Raw genomic sequence first — 17,233 nt, 5'->3', positions numbered from 1 at the left:
CTCTAAATAGGAATCCCCACTAGTGAGTGCAGTGTCACGTGACTCCCTGGAAATAAGGCGACTTGCTGGCACAAAATTTGCGGTTAATCGCCATGGCGGTAAAAACCACATGCAACGCTTGTGTTTTCGCTGTAGCGACATCAGTGTTGTACGTTGCGTGTGGGATTCGGTGTCAAAGTACGTCGGAATCCGCTGAACCTCACGTGCTAAAGTTTAAAGTCGAACCAAGGACAAAGCCATTGTTTTGTGGAAGACTTCGGAATGATAATCTGTATTTGTCCACAACAATGCACATTATTACGTCACAACGTTTGCAAGTGCAAGGAAAGTTTTGCATTGTGACGGAAGAAGTAAGAAATAAGACACAAACTGTACTGCTTTGGACAATTTTCAACCACACGGCTACGGACTAATACAACATAATATCTAGCAGCGTTTTAACGTTACGCTTCGCTTCACAGTAAAAATTCGCACCTTACGAACGGGAAAATATTACTACACCGAGTTTACAAAGTTTTTTTTGTCAGACCCACATGAGCCTGTGTAACATAGAAATCTGTGCCTATATTAACGCTATAATTTCGTGTAGTATTTCAATTCAATTGTATAAAAATAACATGTGGTTTCCCTGTTTACAGCTAACCAATAAAATTTGCACATATTTCCATTATACACAGACTTATATGTGGATCAAGTTTGGGGAAACTATTGTGGCCCGGTGTTGTTGTATTTTCCTTACGAACGCTGCACTAAAGAACGCCACCTTGTGGCCATATAAGACTACTACTATCCAACGCTAGTGGGCACACTACCAGCATAGTATAACTTTTAAGGCACTAGAAGAAGATTGTTGTAAACATAATGCACACAGGTTTAGGGCAGCTTGCTTCAGTACAAGAGGTTAATGGGATTGAAACTGGAAACAAAAAGTGCCTCCGGATACGTCTTTTGTTGAAACACAGTTGTCGACATGCATTAAACTACTTATTGTCACACTTCATAGCACATAAGTGTGGAATGTGTTGCGTGGGTTTAACATCAGACACTGAATCTTCACTAGCCATGGTCACAATGTCGGGAAATCACCTGTTACGCTGGACTAAACACGTGACCAAAACCATTAAAAGACAAAGATTTCTTCATGCGTCCCTCTTCCTTTGTAACGTCATCAGAGTGAGTGACGTCACCTTCTAGCCCGTCAGCATTTGGGTGACGTGGACTCTTTTGCGACGTACAACTTACGGTACAACTGTCAAGCCTTCCTTCAGTGACGTCAGGCGTTACGTCATCGTACCCGTTCTGGTCATGGTGGTTGTGTTTACAAAAGCTATAATTTCCCGGCCGTCTTTTTCGATAGAAATACGAACCATCCTTAAATACCATGTTAGATTGTGGGAGAGACCGAGCTAATTCGATGAAAGTGTCTCCAGACAATGCAGATCGCGCTGCAAATTCGCGTCTCCGTCTTCGCGCGTCCGTCAACCGATGTTTGGGTCGAACTTGTGATTGTGGAACAAGAATGCATTGTCCGCTTCGCGATGATGACTTTCCACACTTAACAGTTGTTAAACCACTCGGGAGGGGATAAACGTTTGAACAATTGTTCTGGTTGAGTTGCGATGACGTTACGTGGTGTGCGCAATCGCTACTGACGTCATATACATATTTAGATTGACAGGTTGTAGGTGGGTGGCAGGAGAATGTTGTGGAGTGACAGGAAGGTTTCTGAAACAATTAAACGTAAAATCTCAATGAATTAAAATCGGTTGAATCCAAACACGGGGGGTTGGAGGGGGGGAAGTACCTGCAAAGTGTCAACAACCTTGGTGGGGGAGATTTTGAGGGGGGTGTATTGTTGTTCCACGTCACAATTGACGTCATCTTCATCAAAACCACTTGAGGATTCGTTTTCGTCGCTCTCGCACGCCCCCTCGTGGGGTGTTTGATCGAAACCGACACTAGATGGAGCCAAATGAGGGGGTTGTCGAATCACACCGACCCGACGCACTCTTGTTCCTTGTGGGGAGGTATTGTGACGTAACTTATGATCTTCGCTCGTGTCTTCGTTGCTATAGAGATAGAGTGAATATATTTTTAATCTGTGCAATTATTTTCCTGTATAAAAACGGCGATATAATAAAATTATTGCCAAAAGAGTTATCGCATCAATAATTATTAATTATATTTATTATGAGTGAGACCGTATGAACTTACAAAACATAAAAATGCCATCGTGGTATTTACTGGCAGTTTTGTGGTGATATCAGTTAACTGGTTTCAACCAGAATTATGACAACTTCCTAAACGAGTGATTCAACATTCTGACGCAACAACAGATGCATTGTTGGGTTATCAGTTTTTGAACAATCACTTACAAAGGATGTTTCGAACGCATTTATTGTCCGGGAACAATGGGTGTATTATCATAGTTAGTTTAACCAGGGCAATGGCACATTTTTATGCTCTTTTGGTAAATTCTATGCCTACGCAAATTTGCTGCATGATATTTAAAAAAGTTGTGAACTGGATGAGCTGGGCATCGGTAGGGAAACAAACATGGCTTCAAATCGATCTGTGTGTTGGCTTCATAATCATTTATTTAAACGACAATTGTCTGCAGCAATGAACTGGCGGGTGATGTGGAACCTGTCATTGTGGTACAACATACAGTATGTAGATGTACCTCGCTATCTCCTCTAAATCAAGCGACTCTCCTTTGCCCGTTGCTAATAGTGATGTTTTCGCTAAATGCGGAGTCAGCCCGCCGTGCAGATGTTCCTCCTGCCAATAGAATATATCCATTGTTTAAATAAAACTGTACACAGTGTGATGTCACAATCATTTCAATGGTGTTTGTTCTAGTTATAACATTGGACTTTGTTGCAAACATGTTCCTGTTCCAAACACATGCGTCTTATAACAAAATAATAAATATCATAAAACAACATGGCAATAATTCGAACAACATTGCAAAAAATACATAGCGGAGAAGCATTAACATCAGGGTTTTCGCCTAATTCATATTATCTGTGTTTCCAGTTATGGGTGTACACCAACCCGCTATATGTTCTTGATGTACCTTGTCAATACGTCGACTCTCTTCCTGGAAGCCACGTGACGTGGTGACGTAGGACATGCTTGATTGAACATGTTCGGACGCGGTTTTGTGGTCAGAAGTAAACACACCGTCGCTAATGTTGGTGGCGGTTTTTGGTGTTTTTGGTGTTTCTGGTTCGCGCGGACAAACTGCAAGTCGGTGAACACAAATATGTTACAAGGGAATCTACGAACCATGAAGCACGACAAAATGATGGAAAATATTTCTAACAGCCTAGAAATAAAACGTGTGAAGTATGAGCTCCTGAGGTAAAAGTACTACCGCACGCACCGAAATATAACGTGTGAAACATTTAATCGGCTACCACACGTCACAATACACCACAATTGCCACTGTGACGTCATATTTGGGAATCGGCCGGCTGTACCCGGAAAAGAAATATTGGCAATGAATTATCCATTTCAATTAGGCTGGGATAAGAGTAGCTTTGTTACGTCATAGAATAAACAAAGGCTATATGGAATGACATTATTATGTACAAAAGCATATTTTTCTTTTCCCACTTTAAATTTGTTTTCATATCAGCTATTGGAATTAGTATTGATTATGTCGACCTTGCTTATTTGAGGTTAAGGATAGAAAATATTAGAAATTAAAATTATGGATAAGTTGGTGTCTGAGAAAAATTCGTCCAACACTAATCTGTCCACAAATAAAAGACAAACATCCAACTACTACCACTAACTTTGAAAGGCTTGTTATGTAAACAGTTGGGATAATTGCACCAACATCAAAGCAGTGTGTTAAGTGGATGAGTCCATTCAGATTTCTACTTTACATTTAGATATTGTGCAACAACAACCACTAAAAGCCCTCTTAAGATTAACAAATACATAACATATCATTTGGCCATAACCACATCAATACATTTGTATATTTGTTGGTAATATAGCAATAATATTAGGCCTACAATACATAATGAGGCATAACCATCTTATAGCATTAGCGCACAAGCCCGGTCTTATTTGGTTGCAAGATTTTCCTATTGATTGAAGTTCATTTTAGAAATCTAAATGGGTTTTTAATGTTCTACCCGCACATCATCACAAACCGGGAACAGAATATTTGTCATTTCCAGATAGAAATTGTATTTTATCATGAGTTATACCTTCAGTGGACGCATCTTCCTCTTTCACTTTTGGTAGCAGAAGTTCAAATGAAGGTTGCCGAGATTTGGAAAATTTCCTTAGTTTAAAAACTCTTGGCAAATTTCCACGTTTTCCCGATCCACCAGATTCACCACCTGACTGTGCACTCTGTGACATCACAAACAACAAATTACAAAAGAAACATAAACCAAACAATACATCCCTAAAATACTTGCAATAAAGATAAGTTGTGTAAGTACCAGTTGTTTTAAATTTATCAACAAATTATCACGAATGCAGTGACTTAGTATAGGCCAGCTACAAACTGCCCTCAAAATGTTAAGGTTGAAAAACTTAGAGCAATTTTCTGTAAGCACTTACACAGATTTAAACACAACAAAATGGTTTACGAAATTCCATACAATCTTCAGCTTACAATTGAGCAAATTGCCGACTTTAATACAACAGAAAATGTTGACCATAAACTATTTTTATTGTGGCTGTGAAATCTTTCACAAAAAGCAAGCAATGATTCATGCTGTCAAGATTTATACGGATCATGACAAACCTGTCCAACTTCGTCATTGGTTTGATGGCTCGTTCTATATGTCAGCCATTCTTGGGCTTTGTGAATGCTTTCAGTAATATCTGCAGTACTTTGGATTGGAACTGATGAATTGTTATAATCTAATACATGAAACAAGTTGTTTCTTATTTATCAATAAGCAACACATATTGAAAGCAAACTTAAAATCTAAAGTAAAAAAATATAAGAGAGATTGATATAAAAATCAATTTAACCAACATAGATTTAAGAAAAAAAAGAAAGTAGTACCATCATTTCTGTCGTTAGGTTCAACCACTGTATCTTCTGTGGTAGTGAAAGATGGGTAATTAAATCTTGATAAAATCTGTAATAACAATAAATATAAACATTACACTTTCATCTTAATTTCAATTAGGTGTACATAAATAACTTTTAACAACAAATTTGTATTGTGCACCAGAGGGATCGGTAAAAGGATGAGTTAAGTGACACGAGCAGATCACACCACTTCAGTATGTGGGTTTGTGCAAATATTCGTGATATTTGCTGAAAGAATTTGGCAAACAGCAGGGCTAAGGAATGTTGGGCCAAATGGTGGACGGTGCAGTTAATTCTTTGGCATGCCAGCAAGAAATCCATGTTTTAAACCAAATTGTAAACACAACAAATCTGGGACTTAAGTAAAACTTACGTCTCTTTTTGTTTGTTCCTCATCACGGACGACAAAACCAAGATTAACAAGAACTTCAGAAGCGTTGCATTCCCGTGCATTGATCAAATCACTTACACTGTGGGATAACTTGCAATTAGTCCCGCACTTTGTCAAGTTAAACACAATCATCATATGAGGATATATCAGAATGTGATAATATATAAGTATACATGTGATTTAAAGCAGTATGTGACTTGTTTTATAATAAAATATCACAATAATAAAATGTTGTCAAATACAAACTATTAATTATGTTTTGTTTGTGATGAAATGAAAATAATTGGTGGTTTGGAGGATAGACTTGACTTGATGACAAGAGACAAAATGACATTAACTGTTGCCCTGAGTCACAGATTATAGATTACATAAACCATAGTGACATGAGTATTCAATTAGTCACACCTGTTAATGGAGGAATGAGTGTGACTTGTATGGCTTGAATCAAACGAAGTAAACCGATCGTGACAGACAATCAGTTTGTTAACAATTGCATTTCCTGATTTCCTGATAAAAAAACATTCAACTTTGAGGTAACACAAGTGGGAAATGTGTTGGTAGCTGAAAGCCCACAAAAGTATGAATATTACAACTTGTGATGCCAAACTTTGCGGAAGGTTCTCTTTGTTTGAGGTGATTTGAAGAGGAAACTTCTTGCCAATGGTAAAAATTAATCCTTCTTAAATTAAATTGTGAAAAAAAAGTGACAAAGTGAAACAAAAATAATGGACCAAAATATTTTGAAACAATTTTCCTTTTAAACATAATTTGCTGAAAGGAGATATTCACTAATTTTTTTATAAATAGAAACACCTTGCTTTGAAAAGCAAACACAAAAACCACAAGTTAAACATTTGATTGTTTAACAAACAAACCACAGTATTCTAATTTTTATGTTATTGAAATTATTTGAAAATTAATGTTTGGAATTTGACAAGATACAATTTCAATTTGTCTCATTTTGTTTGTTCTATCTGCCAACAAGCAATATAAAGTTTAGAAGGTGCCAAATATTTGTAGACCAAGAAATTTCTTGATTGTTAAGAAAACTGTTATGAAAACTTTAACATGTAAAAAAATACCTTTCTAAAATTGGAGCTTCATGTATTCGTTCATCTTTCCTCGAAAAACCAAAATCAAATGAGTTTGCTGCAAAAACACAAGATATGTTTTATTTGTGTAAAACACTTATTCTAGCTTGTTTACTATTTTGTTACTTCAAATAAACTTTAATAAAGTTATTAAATTTTACAAAGTTGTGAATACTAAAAGAATTGTGCAGTTAAAATGCAATGACCTCTTTATCAAATCATGTCTACCTGTTTCTGACATCTTCGTGTCTGTTCAATAGCAGTTTATAAATATTATTGCAACAGACCAACATACAAACTTCTAAACTACACCAGTGACATGAGGTTAAATTACATCGCACCGGTATATTGCAGTTAGTCAACTCATAATTGCACCAAGTCCACCCTTTTTCAGAGAACACATGAGGAAGAAGTCATTCAGGCAATTGTTTATATATAAGTAATGGAAATTACCCTCAGCTCCTAGGTAAAGATCATCTGGGTCCTCACTAAGTGATGTTGCCAATGACGATGTGCAACTGGTGCTGTCGTCATGAAGCAATTCATCTTCATAAGCGACTTTATCTGCAAATCAAGCATATTGTTTTTTGCATGGAATTTTTTTAAAAACTTCAAAGAGAAATACTTTAATTTATTGTTCAGATATTCGTATGAATAAAAATATTGATTTTATCTATAATTGCCTGATTACTTCAATTAAGCCAAAGGAAAACTGAAACTAGACAACAATATTTAGTTTTGCAAAGCTGCAGACAGGGTGTGTACATGCACTGTTTCGACCTGTAAAGTCTCATCAGTGCAGCTGTTGAGTGGCACTGTGCTAGCTTTCACAGTGCCACTCAACAGCTGCACTGATGAGACCTTACAGGTCGAAACAGTGCATGTACACATCCTTTCTGCAGCTTTGCAATATTATGGCTTTTTTTGCAAATATTTAGTTTGACACAAGATATCAACAGGAAAATATACAACAACATTATCACAAAGATCTTTGAACAACAGTTGTTCTTACCACGTGTTGATTCCATCCAGTAAAGTTAGGCAACCTATAATACGCCTCCCATTGTGTTGTAATAAAATAAAACTTCTATAGTTTTTGTTTTACTGTTAACTTTGTCATTTTTTTTTAAATAACAGATTTTTTTTCTAAACAAGCAAAATAACAGAAATAAAGTTTACGAAAAAGAATTTTACATAAAATTTATAAATTGATAAGTATATGAAAATGTTGAAAAGAGCTATTCCCAAAATTATCTACAGACAATTGTATTATTTAAATATCAATTATTAAAAACCTGATTTCCTAATACTGCTATTATAAATAGGCATAATACTGTAAAACCATCACTACATTAAATCAAAGTTAATTAATAGCAGTTAGACTACGTACAAGATACAATCGCATGAGCAATCATTGTTTAATTTACTACGCAAACTAAAAAAAAAATAAAATCAGAAAAATCAACGTTGGGTAAGAACATAAAATAACGATTAAAATAATTTACAATAGCACAACATTGTCCCATAAGCTTTTACATAGGCTGACATGAAACCAGATAAAACCCACCCTCTCACGAAACTCGCAATAATCTGTGTTGTCGTTACGCTCCGGTGATTTGGCTGTCAGCTGATTCACAAAATCCCAAATCGAGCAAAATTTCAAAATAAGTTTTTTTTTGCTCTCTAATTTTGATGTTTATTTACAGCATTGCACATTTAAAAAATGCTTTGTATAGAAAACCGGAACGCTTAAATTTCACTAAAACAAAAAGGCTTTCGAATGCTGGATAATGTTTCTTAAAATTAACTAAATGAAAAAAGGTTTCGTTTAACTATTTGGGACACCAACAGTTGATCTTTGTGTTGTGCTGGCAAGGAACTCGTTATGGGGATTTTAGTGTTTGGAACTTTTGTGACAAATAGGAGGTAATATTTAATAGGTCACGTGCGAACATTTCTTCCGATTTTCTTTCCAAACATTGCAACTTACTCACAATGTATTAAAACACAAAACTGACAAAAGAAGGATTTTATTTACATTATTTTGATCCTGGTATGATTGAACCAGAGTTCAACTGCAATTTCACAAACTTAAACATACTCATAAAGTAATGATGAACTTCCAACAATAAAACCCATCAATTTATGTTGTACCAATTGTTAGTGCAATGTTCGAAGATCTATCTGTGTTTTGATTCCCGCTTTCTGTCTCGCAAGCAATCAGGGCAATACCATTTTCCCTTTGGATTGTGGGTAAGTCCAACACACGAAAAGTGGAACCACTCGATGGGGCACTTCTTATTATCACACCCGATCATTTGACCAAAAGAAACTTGGCCACAAAGACAATATGTCGGCTCATCTGGGTCAATAGGGACCTCCGGTGGTGAAGGTGATCGTGCAGATTTGCCGTCAAGGTAATTCTAACCAATGTAAAAACATGTATAGGCAAAAAAAAAATTAAAAAGTAGGTTTATTATTTTGCATGAACTTTTGCGTAACAAGTATTGAAAAAAAACATGGAATATGACTTTATTATTTAACCAATTATTGGTAGACTGTGGTATTTTTTTATTTTTTGGGGGGAGCTGGAGACAGGGCCACTGTACTTCAATAGTAAGTTACCTTTACAGATTTTCTTTTTTTCTTTTTGCTTTTAACGGCAGTCTTATTGTTCCCATTGGAAGCTGATGTTGAGACTGGGGTTGAAATGTTTCTTGTTGAAGTTGAGGAAGGTTTTGATGAGTTAATCTTTTTATCAACTGCGGCTGCTCTGGAGGTTGTTGACAGCGCTAATGATGATGCACTTGTAGGAACAATTGAAGTTGGTGACGTTATGTTTACAGACGAAGTTTCCTTCTTCTCTTCCCCCCTTCTACTTAGTGATGGAGGATCTTCCTCAACCGGACTCATTGATGACTCGACAGGAAGAGAGAGCATTGGTTTACTGATTGAAGGGTTTCCATTCCCATAAAAACTAGAATGAGCTGGGCTTGTATCCATTGCAAGGTATTTTTCTGGCTGCACAAAAAACATATTTCCAAAGATTAAAATCAACAAATATTAGGTTTTCTTGGGAAAAACTATTTTGCAATATTGCACAAAGAAACAACAACATATTTTGTTCTCAGAATTACTCCAGAAAATTAAGTTATAAATGTCATTATACAAACCCTTTCATTATGTTTCTCACTTCCATGGTGATTTCTTCTTCTTCTTGTTCTTTTAGTTCCTTTGCTATCGGACTTCTTGTAAGAAAAAAAAACAAAATTATTACAATCCAAATTGTATTATTGAAATTACTAACATGTTTGCCAGGTTTATAAACAAAGTATTTTTTTTCGCAAATAAAAATATACAAAGCCCTTATCACAAGTCAAAATATAACCTGAGAGTCTCTTTTTCCGTTCAAGTCATCCTTTAGGTCTGGTCTGTATGCTACTTTGAAGCGGTAGGCGGAATGTTCAACCTGTTTCTTGCGTGTGTCAACTGTTTCAGAGATCTAAATACAAATAATTTAACAAATCATATATGATTGTTTCAAACAACTAAATCTTGTCCAGAAAAAATATTTTTTTTCATTTGTGACTAACTTGACCAATACCTGCTGGACAATAGCAATTTTTTCATCTCCAAGTTCCTGACATTTTGCAAAATGTCTTTGGATTTGTAACAAAACATTTCTTCCCTTCAGGGTTATATCTTTATCTTTTGTAAAACTTGCAGATAAAGCTTCAATTTCAGATATAACATCTAAAACAGCAAAATATTTGTCAGGCCATACATTTAAATAGTTGACACACAAGCAAGTTCACAAAGAAAATTTTGACTAAAAACCTATTACAAAAACCAAGTATAAAGAGGCTACTTAAAATTAACAAATAACCAAAGAGAGGCAAGCGCTATGTCGATAAATACAATTTGTTTTCGTTTGGTTTACAGCTTACCTCTGCATGCCATGTCAATTTCTCGAAGTCTTGTAACATTTCGTTGAAGATCAAATGGAAGGTTTTCAACGTAATTTACATATTTTTCAGCGTAATTCGATGCAAGATCAACAACTTCTTCGCTTGCGTCAATAAGTGAAATGTGATCCATTTCCTCAGTACAACATTTAGCCTCCTGACAACACTCTGTATTAAACACAACTTGTCTGCAATGACAAATACAAACTAAAAACGTTCACAATCCAATTACAAAACCAATTCTGTTGTTCGTGCGGCTCCTGCTCATCCGACCGTGACTTAACTGTATGACGTAATTATACTGCGCCTCTATCAGGGTTGCCAGAATATTTTTTTGTTTAGAGCCAGACAGTACGACAAAAAACGCCAAAACTAGTTTTGAAGGAACCAGAAAAGAGCCTATTTTAAATACTGTATCGTTTAATTTTCTGCTTACCCTGACATATGTTAAACTGTATTCACAGGCAAAGTACATTCATGTGGTAGAGCAACGTATAATCTATGCTTTGTTTATTTATGCTCTTGGATTATTTTCGTCTTTCTATGTGCATATAGCAGTGCCAGTGCTAACTTTCAACAAACAGTCTTTCAAAACTCAAATTATGACGTCACTATAGAAGTAGTCAAGTTTTCGCTACCCAGGCATGAGTTTGTGACGCTTCTGTACTAGCTTGGGCTGTGATGCGTGACGTTTATTTCGGAAAAGAAGCATGTCACGAACCAGCTTCGTCACGAACGAGCCCGGGCAACTTCCGAACGCAAAGCTAACAGGGAAAAACGCCAGAAAGGGGCCAAATCAGCCAAACCAAGTTTTGGGCGCCAGACAAAATAAAAAAAAGCCAAATTTAGGGAATTTGGCGCCGAAAGCGCCAGTCTGGCAATCCTGGTCTCTGTCAGTTAATTTTGTGAGAAGTCAAAATATACATTCGAAATTCTTACATAATCTTCTTGTTTTCGTATTAAAACACATAGCTGTCTGTTTTTCATTATTTCGCTTGCAGGCCCAATGCGGTTGGATGTGAACATGCGCAGTGATGCATTAAATTTAAACTTTCAAAAATCATTGCGTAGTTAAAAATTTAATGAAACCAACAGACATCAGTGGTAACGAAGACATTATTGTTTCGCACAATTTCATTGTTTTATGGCGAAAAATGCTTAGGAATAGCGTAGTGCAGAATTTTCGTTGCCTGGCAAAAGCTGGTGTCTCAAATATCATATGGTTCCACTCAACCAACTAAAAAGTCCTGGCTTGGTGGTGATTAAGAAGCCTGTCGTTTACAAGAGAAACAGGTCCTTCAAAAAGCTTCTTAGTTTCTCGTCTTTCATGTTTTTGCTTTGAATCAGGTTCACAAAAACCAATGACAAATACAATTGCAATGTAGATTTTATTGTCTTTTGAGTTAGCAGGAACATTATCGCTTGCGACGCATCTAAACAAAAAACATAAGTTTACAAAAAAGCTTATAAAGTGCTTTTGCCACTTCTACCAGATTCACAAAATATTGGTTGCCCAAACTTAGATCAATATATCTATGCTGTATACAAAGGTGAAAGCTCCAGCAACTTTAGGATTGTTGCTCAGTTATCGAAGTATTTATGTTTTGTAATAAATCCACATGCTTACCTGCGTTGTGTTGTGTCGCTTCCACGCAGCATGGACAGATCCTCCAATGGTGTGGTTGAACCTGTGACCTTTGCCCAAACCTCTGCTACTCTTGCCAGCTGAAGTAAGACCCCTGCATTCACGATGTTTCATCACCGACTTACAAATCCATTGGATGGATGGATCTTGTCTGATGGTCTGATAAAAAAAAATTTTTTAATTGTAATTGGTGGCAACTGCGAGGCTGTTACAGAATTCTCAAATTTTAACTTGAAGCAAACAATATTTTGGAAACCATCTGGTTGCAGTTGACTAGAATATGGAAAATCTAGCTGCTATGAAATTTTGTAACAAGTTAAATAATTAGTCTTTTTTTGTTTTTTAAAAAAAAACAATATATTGTGTTCTGTGAGTAAATAAAAACCTTGTGCATTGGATCAACCAGAATGATCTCAAAATATTTGTAAGTTGAATCTTCAGCAACCCAGTAGCTGTTTAGAACTCTCAATGCTCCACAATGACGGCCAGCCCTTTCCTGGTGAATACAAAAAACAACTTTTCAGAGGAAAGAATAGACAAGCAAAGTTTTTACACTTTTATCTGTACAAAAATGATTGGCTAAATCTTTTTCATGTGATGCACTAAAACAGACTCACGGCACTAAGACCCACCAATCATAAGCATATCAGGGCCATTTGTTCACATGTTCATAATTTTCATTGCACCCATTTTTCCCCCAAAAAAACTCAATTGTGTTTATTTAAATTGTTATGCAGTGCATTTGGAAACTCTAACATCACAACATAGTCTCCGAGCTTATGCATTAAGAATTAAAAACACCAATTTATCCATGCAATACACATTCGCCAACAAAAAATTATTCTCTGCGCAAATTATCAACACCAGGTGCAGCCTGAAACTTTCGTAAAAATATTTAGATCCTTTTTACCTCAGCTACATTTTGCAGAGATCTTGCAAATTTCAACTGGTTGACACCCTGGTGTACAGGTTTGCCATAGGTGGCTCCTTTTGGGACGGGTCGTTTGCGTCCACCACGACGAACGCGAACACGATAAATTACATAGCCTTAACAAAATAAAACATCATTACGCATGATTAATAGATGATGAAATTTGAAACAACATTTAAATGAAAGGACAATGACAAGATTAAAACACCACTAGAAATATCTTTCGTTTAGTTTTCACTGGTCTGATCCAGGGTATAGCCACGATTAACAAGGTTACCTTGCTTGGCCTTGTACCCGAGGCGTCTGGCCTTGTCTGGTCGGGTTGGTCTTGGGGCGCGATGAACGGCAGAAAGTTGGCGGAAGTACCAACATCGTACACGAAGCAAATAACGTAGGACATCGGACTGCTTCTTGCGCCACACCTCACTCATGTACTTGTACGCTCCCATCCTGAAAACAATTTCAACATTCCGATCTAATAGCAAAAAGTTTCACCAAGTTCACTGTATAATTAACAGTTCTGTAACTTCCAACCAAACCTCTTAGGTAACCCAGTTGTCACGTAACAATAAGTGGTTATTCCAGGTATCTTGTTGAACTATTTAGGAGCCAGATTGTTGCGGATATATTTAAGGATTTACCTGACTGTTCAGAATGTCGAGCACTACAGCGAAAAAGAGAAACACATTGGCGATGTGTTGTGGAAGTGAGATTTTTGACCACATTCGGCGCTATATGCAACAAATTATTTTGTTGGGATCAAGTGTAATAAAGTTTGTTTTGTTGAACTTACACTAGTTGCTTTCTGAAATGTTTATCAATTCCAGAGTATTTTTATATTCTGTTTGCAAACCTTTTTACCAATGTATCGTTGGAGTTAACGCATTGTTCTTTTCGAAACTTGTTTATACAATGTACTTGCGAAATCGGCACATAGCACCTAATTTGCAAAATTCAGTTCAACCCAAAAAACGGAAATTTCAATCGAAAGTAACACAAAAATTACATTTCTTTAAAAGGTTTTAAGAATTTATTTGTTAACAATTCAACTTAGCTATATGACTGCAAACTACAGAGAAGAATTTGCTGAAGCAATGAATATGCTACTGATATTTTAACACGAACCAGCAACACATAACACAAAGTAAAACAACCTTTGCATAAAACATGGATATACTAATGTTCTCTACTTCTCCTTGTTTGCAAAAGTTAAAATACATAGATACAAAAGTATTTACTTTTTTAATGTTAAAGGAGAATGATCACACAGTATTCAGATAGTTTACATATATACGTTTAAAACATAAATTCCAAAATACTTCATGACAAGCACATATAACTTAACAAATAAATCCATCTAAACAGTTACATGAATAGAACTGCTGCACGACGAAGCTGTAAATGAGTATTGCATGTTCCCTTATCTACTTTAATTAGTTTCAACAACTTGTTGCTGGGTTGGCTCCACAACTGGAGTTGCTTCTAAAATAATAGGATCCACAACGGGTTTCGGTTCAACTGGGACTTGGGTAACTTCAGTGGGGGCTGCTTCTAAACATATGAGAATATTTTGTAACTTAAACACCTCACATAAGAATAAAGCAGGTTTGGATTGATCACTCACTTTTGAAATACTGCTGTTTACTGTTATTTACCTGCTTGTGTTGTGGCAACAAAGGTTGTTGGTTGCAATGGTGGCAAATTTGCTGCCAAACTATCCAATGATGGCAGTGGCATTCCCCCCGGAAAGGTCAATGGTGGCAAGTTTAAGTTGGGAATTGTTGGTAGTGGAGCTATACCTGGCACAGGGAAAATTATTCTTATTATATATTTATGACAAATTGTCAGCAACAATTTTTAATCCCTACCATTACTATCAAGCCGCCCACTTGCTTGAAAGCATGAGGGGTAAAATTTTGTGACATCATAATGTGCAATGTTCAAACACTTGATGCACTAACCACATTTATTTCTTTTTACATTACAGAATAAAACAGAAAATACAAAGTTTGTGTAATGGTTTTATGGTCATATTACGTTAAATGTGTAACAAAAAACAGCAAGTTTACCAGGGGTCAAGTTGAGTTGTGGAATAGAAGCAGGCTGGTATGAAGAAGTAATACTGGCTGGAAGGGTTGGTGGCATTTGAATGTTAACCAATGGTGGAATACCTGAAGATATGGAAAAGTTAAGTGGATTTTGCACAAACATTGCATCACTGAGAAGTCAACAAACATATGAATATTTCCCTGCAATCACCTGACACTGTTGCTGCAATACTTGCAGGTATCGCTCCATCAGATGGTGGTACTCCATACCCAGGCATAGCTCCAACACCGGTGTTACCTGGTAACAGATTGGAGCTAGTTGCCACAGGAACAGCAATGTTGGGCATTGTTGCCACTGAAGTTTGAAGTGGAACCTAAGCAATGAAAATTTTTTTTTTGTCTCAAAGTGCAAAAATTTTTTCCTCACATTATACAACATTTTTATTTCTTTCCTTAACCAAAAATGTTTGATTTAAACCCATGAAAAAAACAGAAACTTTCCTTGTCCAATTGAACAAAGCTGATAAAACACATAGAAAATTTGTTTGTAAAATAATCTTGAATCTGAAACCCTATATTGTGCAGTCAGTATAGAAAATGTTATAAGCTGGCTTGTTTGTAGTTTCATGGCATACCTCTGCAAATCCATCAGTGACTGGAGGTTTGCCAGCCATGTTCACTACCGTGGCATCACCACTAGCTGGCGGCACAGGGTGATTTACACTTAAAGTTTTTCCCTCTGTGAAAGGAAGAGTTGGAATTCGATGCAAGTATCCGTAACCGATTCCACATCCAAGACTGTAATCATATATTTGTAAAACTATTTATCAAAAATATTATTTGGAAAACTAATTTCATTTTCAAAAGAAAGTAAAAAAGTCTCTGTTAATTAACATTAGCAAATCTAATTGGGATCGTTGTGCTTTCCACTAATGATAAACATACCTCTGGCTTTTCAAATTATCTTTTACATTATTTTTGTTCACCCATTGGCAGAAACCTTACCTCCCATCACCTCCCCATGCACTGTTAGGTGTAATAATCACTTCCCGAGAAGCATCTGTGTCGCTGTTGTACACGAACAACTTCAGCTGGCGTCCGTCGTGAGACTCAATCAACGTAAACAAATCATCTTGCTGCAAGGTTTCACACATTTATAACAAGTTCAAACATTTTCTTAACTTGACAAACTTTCGTACCTCACTCAGCAGTGAGTCTGCACCAATGATGTAATCGCTGTAAGGCCTCAAGCCAGCAAGGTATGCCGGGGAATTTGGTTCTACTTCCTTTTAATTGTTAAGTTAATAAAAATGGATGATTTTATTAGAAAAATCAAAGCATATTAAACTACTTACTAAAACATGCCACACATTTTCATTTGCACCATCAAATGAACAGAATCTGATTGAAACTCCAAGAAGCCCCTGACCTCCCCACATCGTGCTTGGGGTTATGGTAACTTCACGGAGCTAAAATGCATAGCAAAACACTTGTATGTTTCATTTAATAATGCTTACATACAATTGTTATCTACCTTCAGTGTCTTGCTGCTGTAAACATACATTTTAACAGGCTTTTCCACATTTGCACGAAGTAAATCTTTCAATCTGTCGTCATCTTTGTTCTGAACAATAAACCATGCATTACTTAAAACATTCAAAACAATTAGGTCATAAATCTTTACCAATCTTGTGTTCCCAATCATAACAATGAAGTCAAAGAAAGGCTCCAAACCTGCATTAAACCCTGGTGAATTTTCTTGAACCTGAAACAAATTCATTTTTAAAATACTTTCCAACAGTTAGGCCTAAATGAACAATATATCTAACCCTTAGAACATGATATCCTTCTGATCCACCCCCAGGTATTTCAACACTGTTACTACCTCCCATGGTCGAATGCAGAGACCAACTACAAACCGCCTAGATAGATCGTATACGACTGAATCCAAACTTTTTTTGGTGCAATTCTAATCAATGTTGACTTAAAATTTGAAAAGTTCACTGCTGAAATTACAATTCATTATATTTAAGCATTTTGCATACATTGCGAACAATTATATACACGAAGGCTGTGGTGGCAAATATCGCA

At 36.3% G+C, this 17,233-nt stretch overlaps 4 protein-coding genes across 5 annotated transcripts; all 4 read right to left on the bottom strand.

Annotated features, from left to right (window-relative positions):
• Positions 1 to 250: 250 nt before the first annotated feature.
• LOC145913600 (uncharacterized) lies at positions 251 to 7,701 on the bottom strand. The gene is made up of 12 exons (XM_083001320.1): positions 7,566 to 7,701; positions 7,007 to 7,117; positions 6,545 to 6,611; positions 5,868 to 5,969; positions 5,445 to 5,541; positions 5,042 to 5,117; positions 4,775 to 4,893; positions 4,227 to 4,374; positions 3,080 to 3,246; positions 2,684 to 2,781; positions 1,805 to 2,069; positions 251 to 1,725 (listed from the first exon to the last, which is right to left on the bottom strand). Exons 1-12 carry the CDS (start codon positions 7,579 to 7,581, stop codon positions 1,090 to 1,092), a joined length of 1,902 nt encoding a protein of 633 aa, XP_082857446.1. The 5' UTR covers positions 7,582 to 7,701; the 3' UTR covers positions 251 to 1,089.
• An 880-nt stretch (positions 7,702 to 8,581) lies between these two features.
• LOC145913993 (inhibitor of growth protein 1-like) lies at positions 8,582 to 10,739 on the bottom strand. 2 transcript variants are annotated; one of them, XM_083001767.1, is made up of 6 exons: positions 10,501 to 10,739; positions 10,158 to 10,306; positions 9,942 to 10,055; positions 9,727 to 9,798; positions 9,179 to 9,574; positions 8,582 to 8,976 (listed from the first exon to the last, which is right to left on the bottom strand). In XM_083001767.1, the coding sequence occupies exons 1-6, from the start codon at positions 10,649 to 10,651 to the stop codon at positions 8,734 to 8,736; spliced, it is 1,125 nt and encodes a 374-aa protein (XP_082857893.1). In that variant the 5' UTR covers positions 10,652 to 10,739; the 3' UTR covers positions 8,582 to 8,733. The 2 variants fall into 2 exon arrangements, with proteins under 2 accessions (XP_082857893.1, XP_082857892.1); XM_083001766.1 differs by having other exon boundaries at positions 8,583 to 8,976; positions 9,727 to 9,801.
• A 1,153-nt stretch (positions 10,740 to 11,892) lies between these two features.
• LOC145913169 (large ribosomal subunit protein eL15-like) lies at positions 11,893 to 13,774 on the bottom strand. Its single transcript, XM_083000731.1, has 6 exons — positions 13,736 to 13,774; positions 13,372 to 13,544; positions 13,074 to 13,210; positions 12,549 to 12,659; positions 12,146 to 12,322; positions 11,893 to 11,951 (listed from the first exon to the last, which is right to left on the bottom strand). The coding sequence occupies exons 2-6, from the start codon at positions 13,541 to 13,543 to the stop codon at positions 11,934 to 11,936; spliced, it is 615 nt and encodes a 204-aa protein (XP_082856857.1). The 5' UTR covers position 13,544; positions 13,736 to 13,774; the 3' UTR covers positions 11,893 to 11,933.
• A 278-nt stretch (positions 13,775 to 14,052) lies between these two features.
• Positions 14,053 to 17,169, bottom strand: LOC145913455 (Golgi reassembly-stacking protein 2-like). Its single transcript, XM_083001107.1, has 11 exons — positions 16,972 to 17,169; positions 16,827 to 16,907; positions 16,677 to 16,766; positions 16,498 to 16,611; positions 16,342 to 16,428; positions 16,148 to 16,278; positions 15,778 to 15,940; positions 15,354 to 15,516; positions 15,164 to 15,265; positions 14,750 to 14,893; positions 14,053 to 14,645 (listed from the first exon to the last, which is right to left on the bottom strand). Exons 1-11 carry the CDS (start codon positions 17,032 to 17,034, stop codon positions 14,524 to 14,526), a joined length of 1,260 nt encoding a protein of 419 aa, XP_082857233.1. The 5' UTR covers positions 17,035 to 17,169; the 3' UTR covers positions 14,053 to 14,523.
• Between the last annotated feature and the right edge of the window lie 64 nt (positions 17,170 to 17,233).

The sequence above is a fragment of the Ascidia mentula genome, chromosome 9, assembly GCF_947561715.1.
Source record: "Ascidia mentula chromosome 9, kaAscMent1.1, whole genome shotgun sequence".
In the NCBI taxonomy this organism is placed as follows: Eukaryota; Metazoa; Chordata; class Ascidiacea; order Phlebobranchia; family Ascidiidae; genus Ascidia; species Ascidia mentula.
This window is presented reverse-complemented; position numbering and strand designations above follow the sequence as displayed.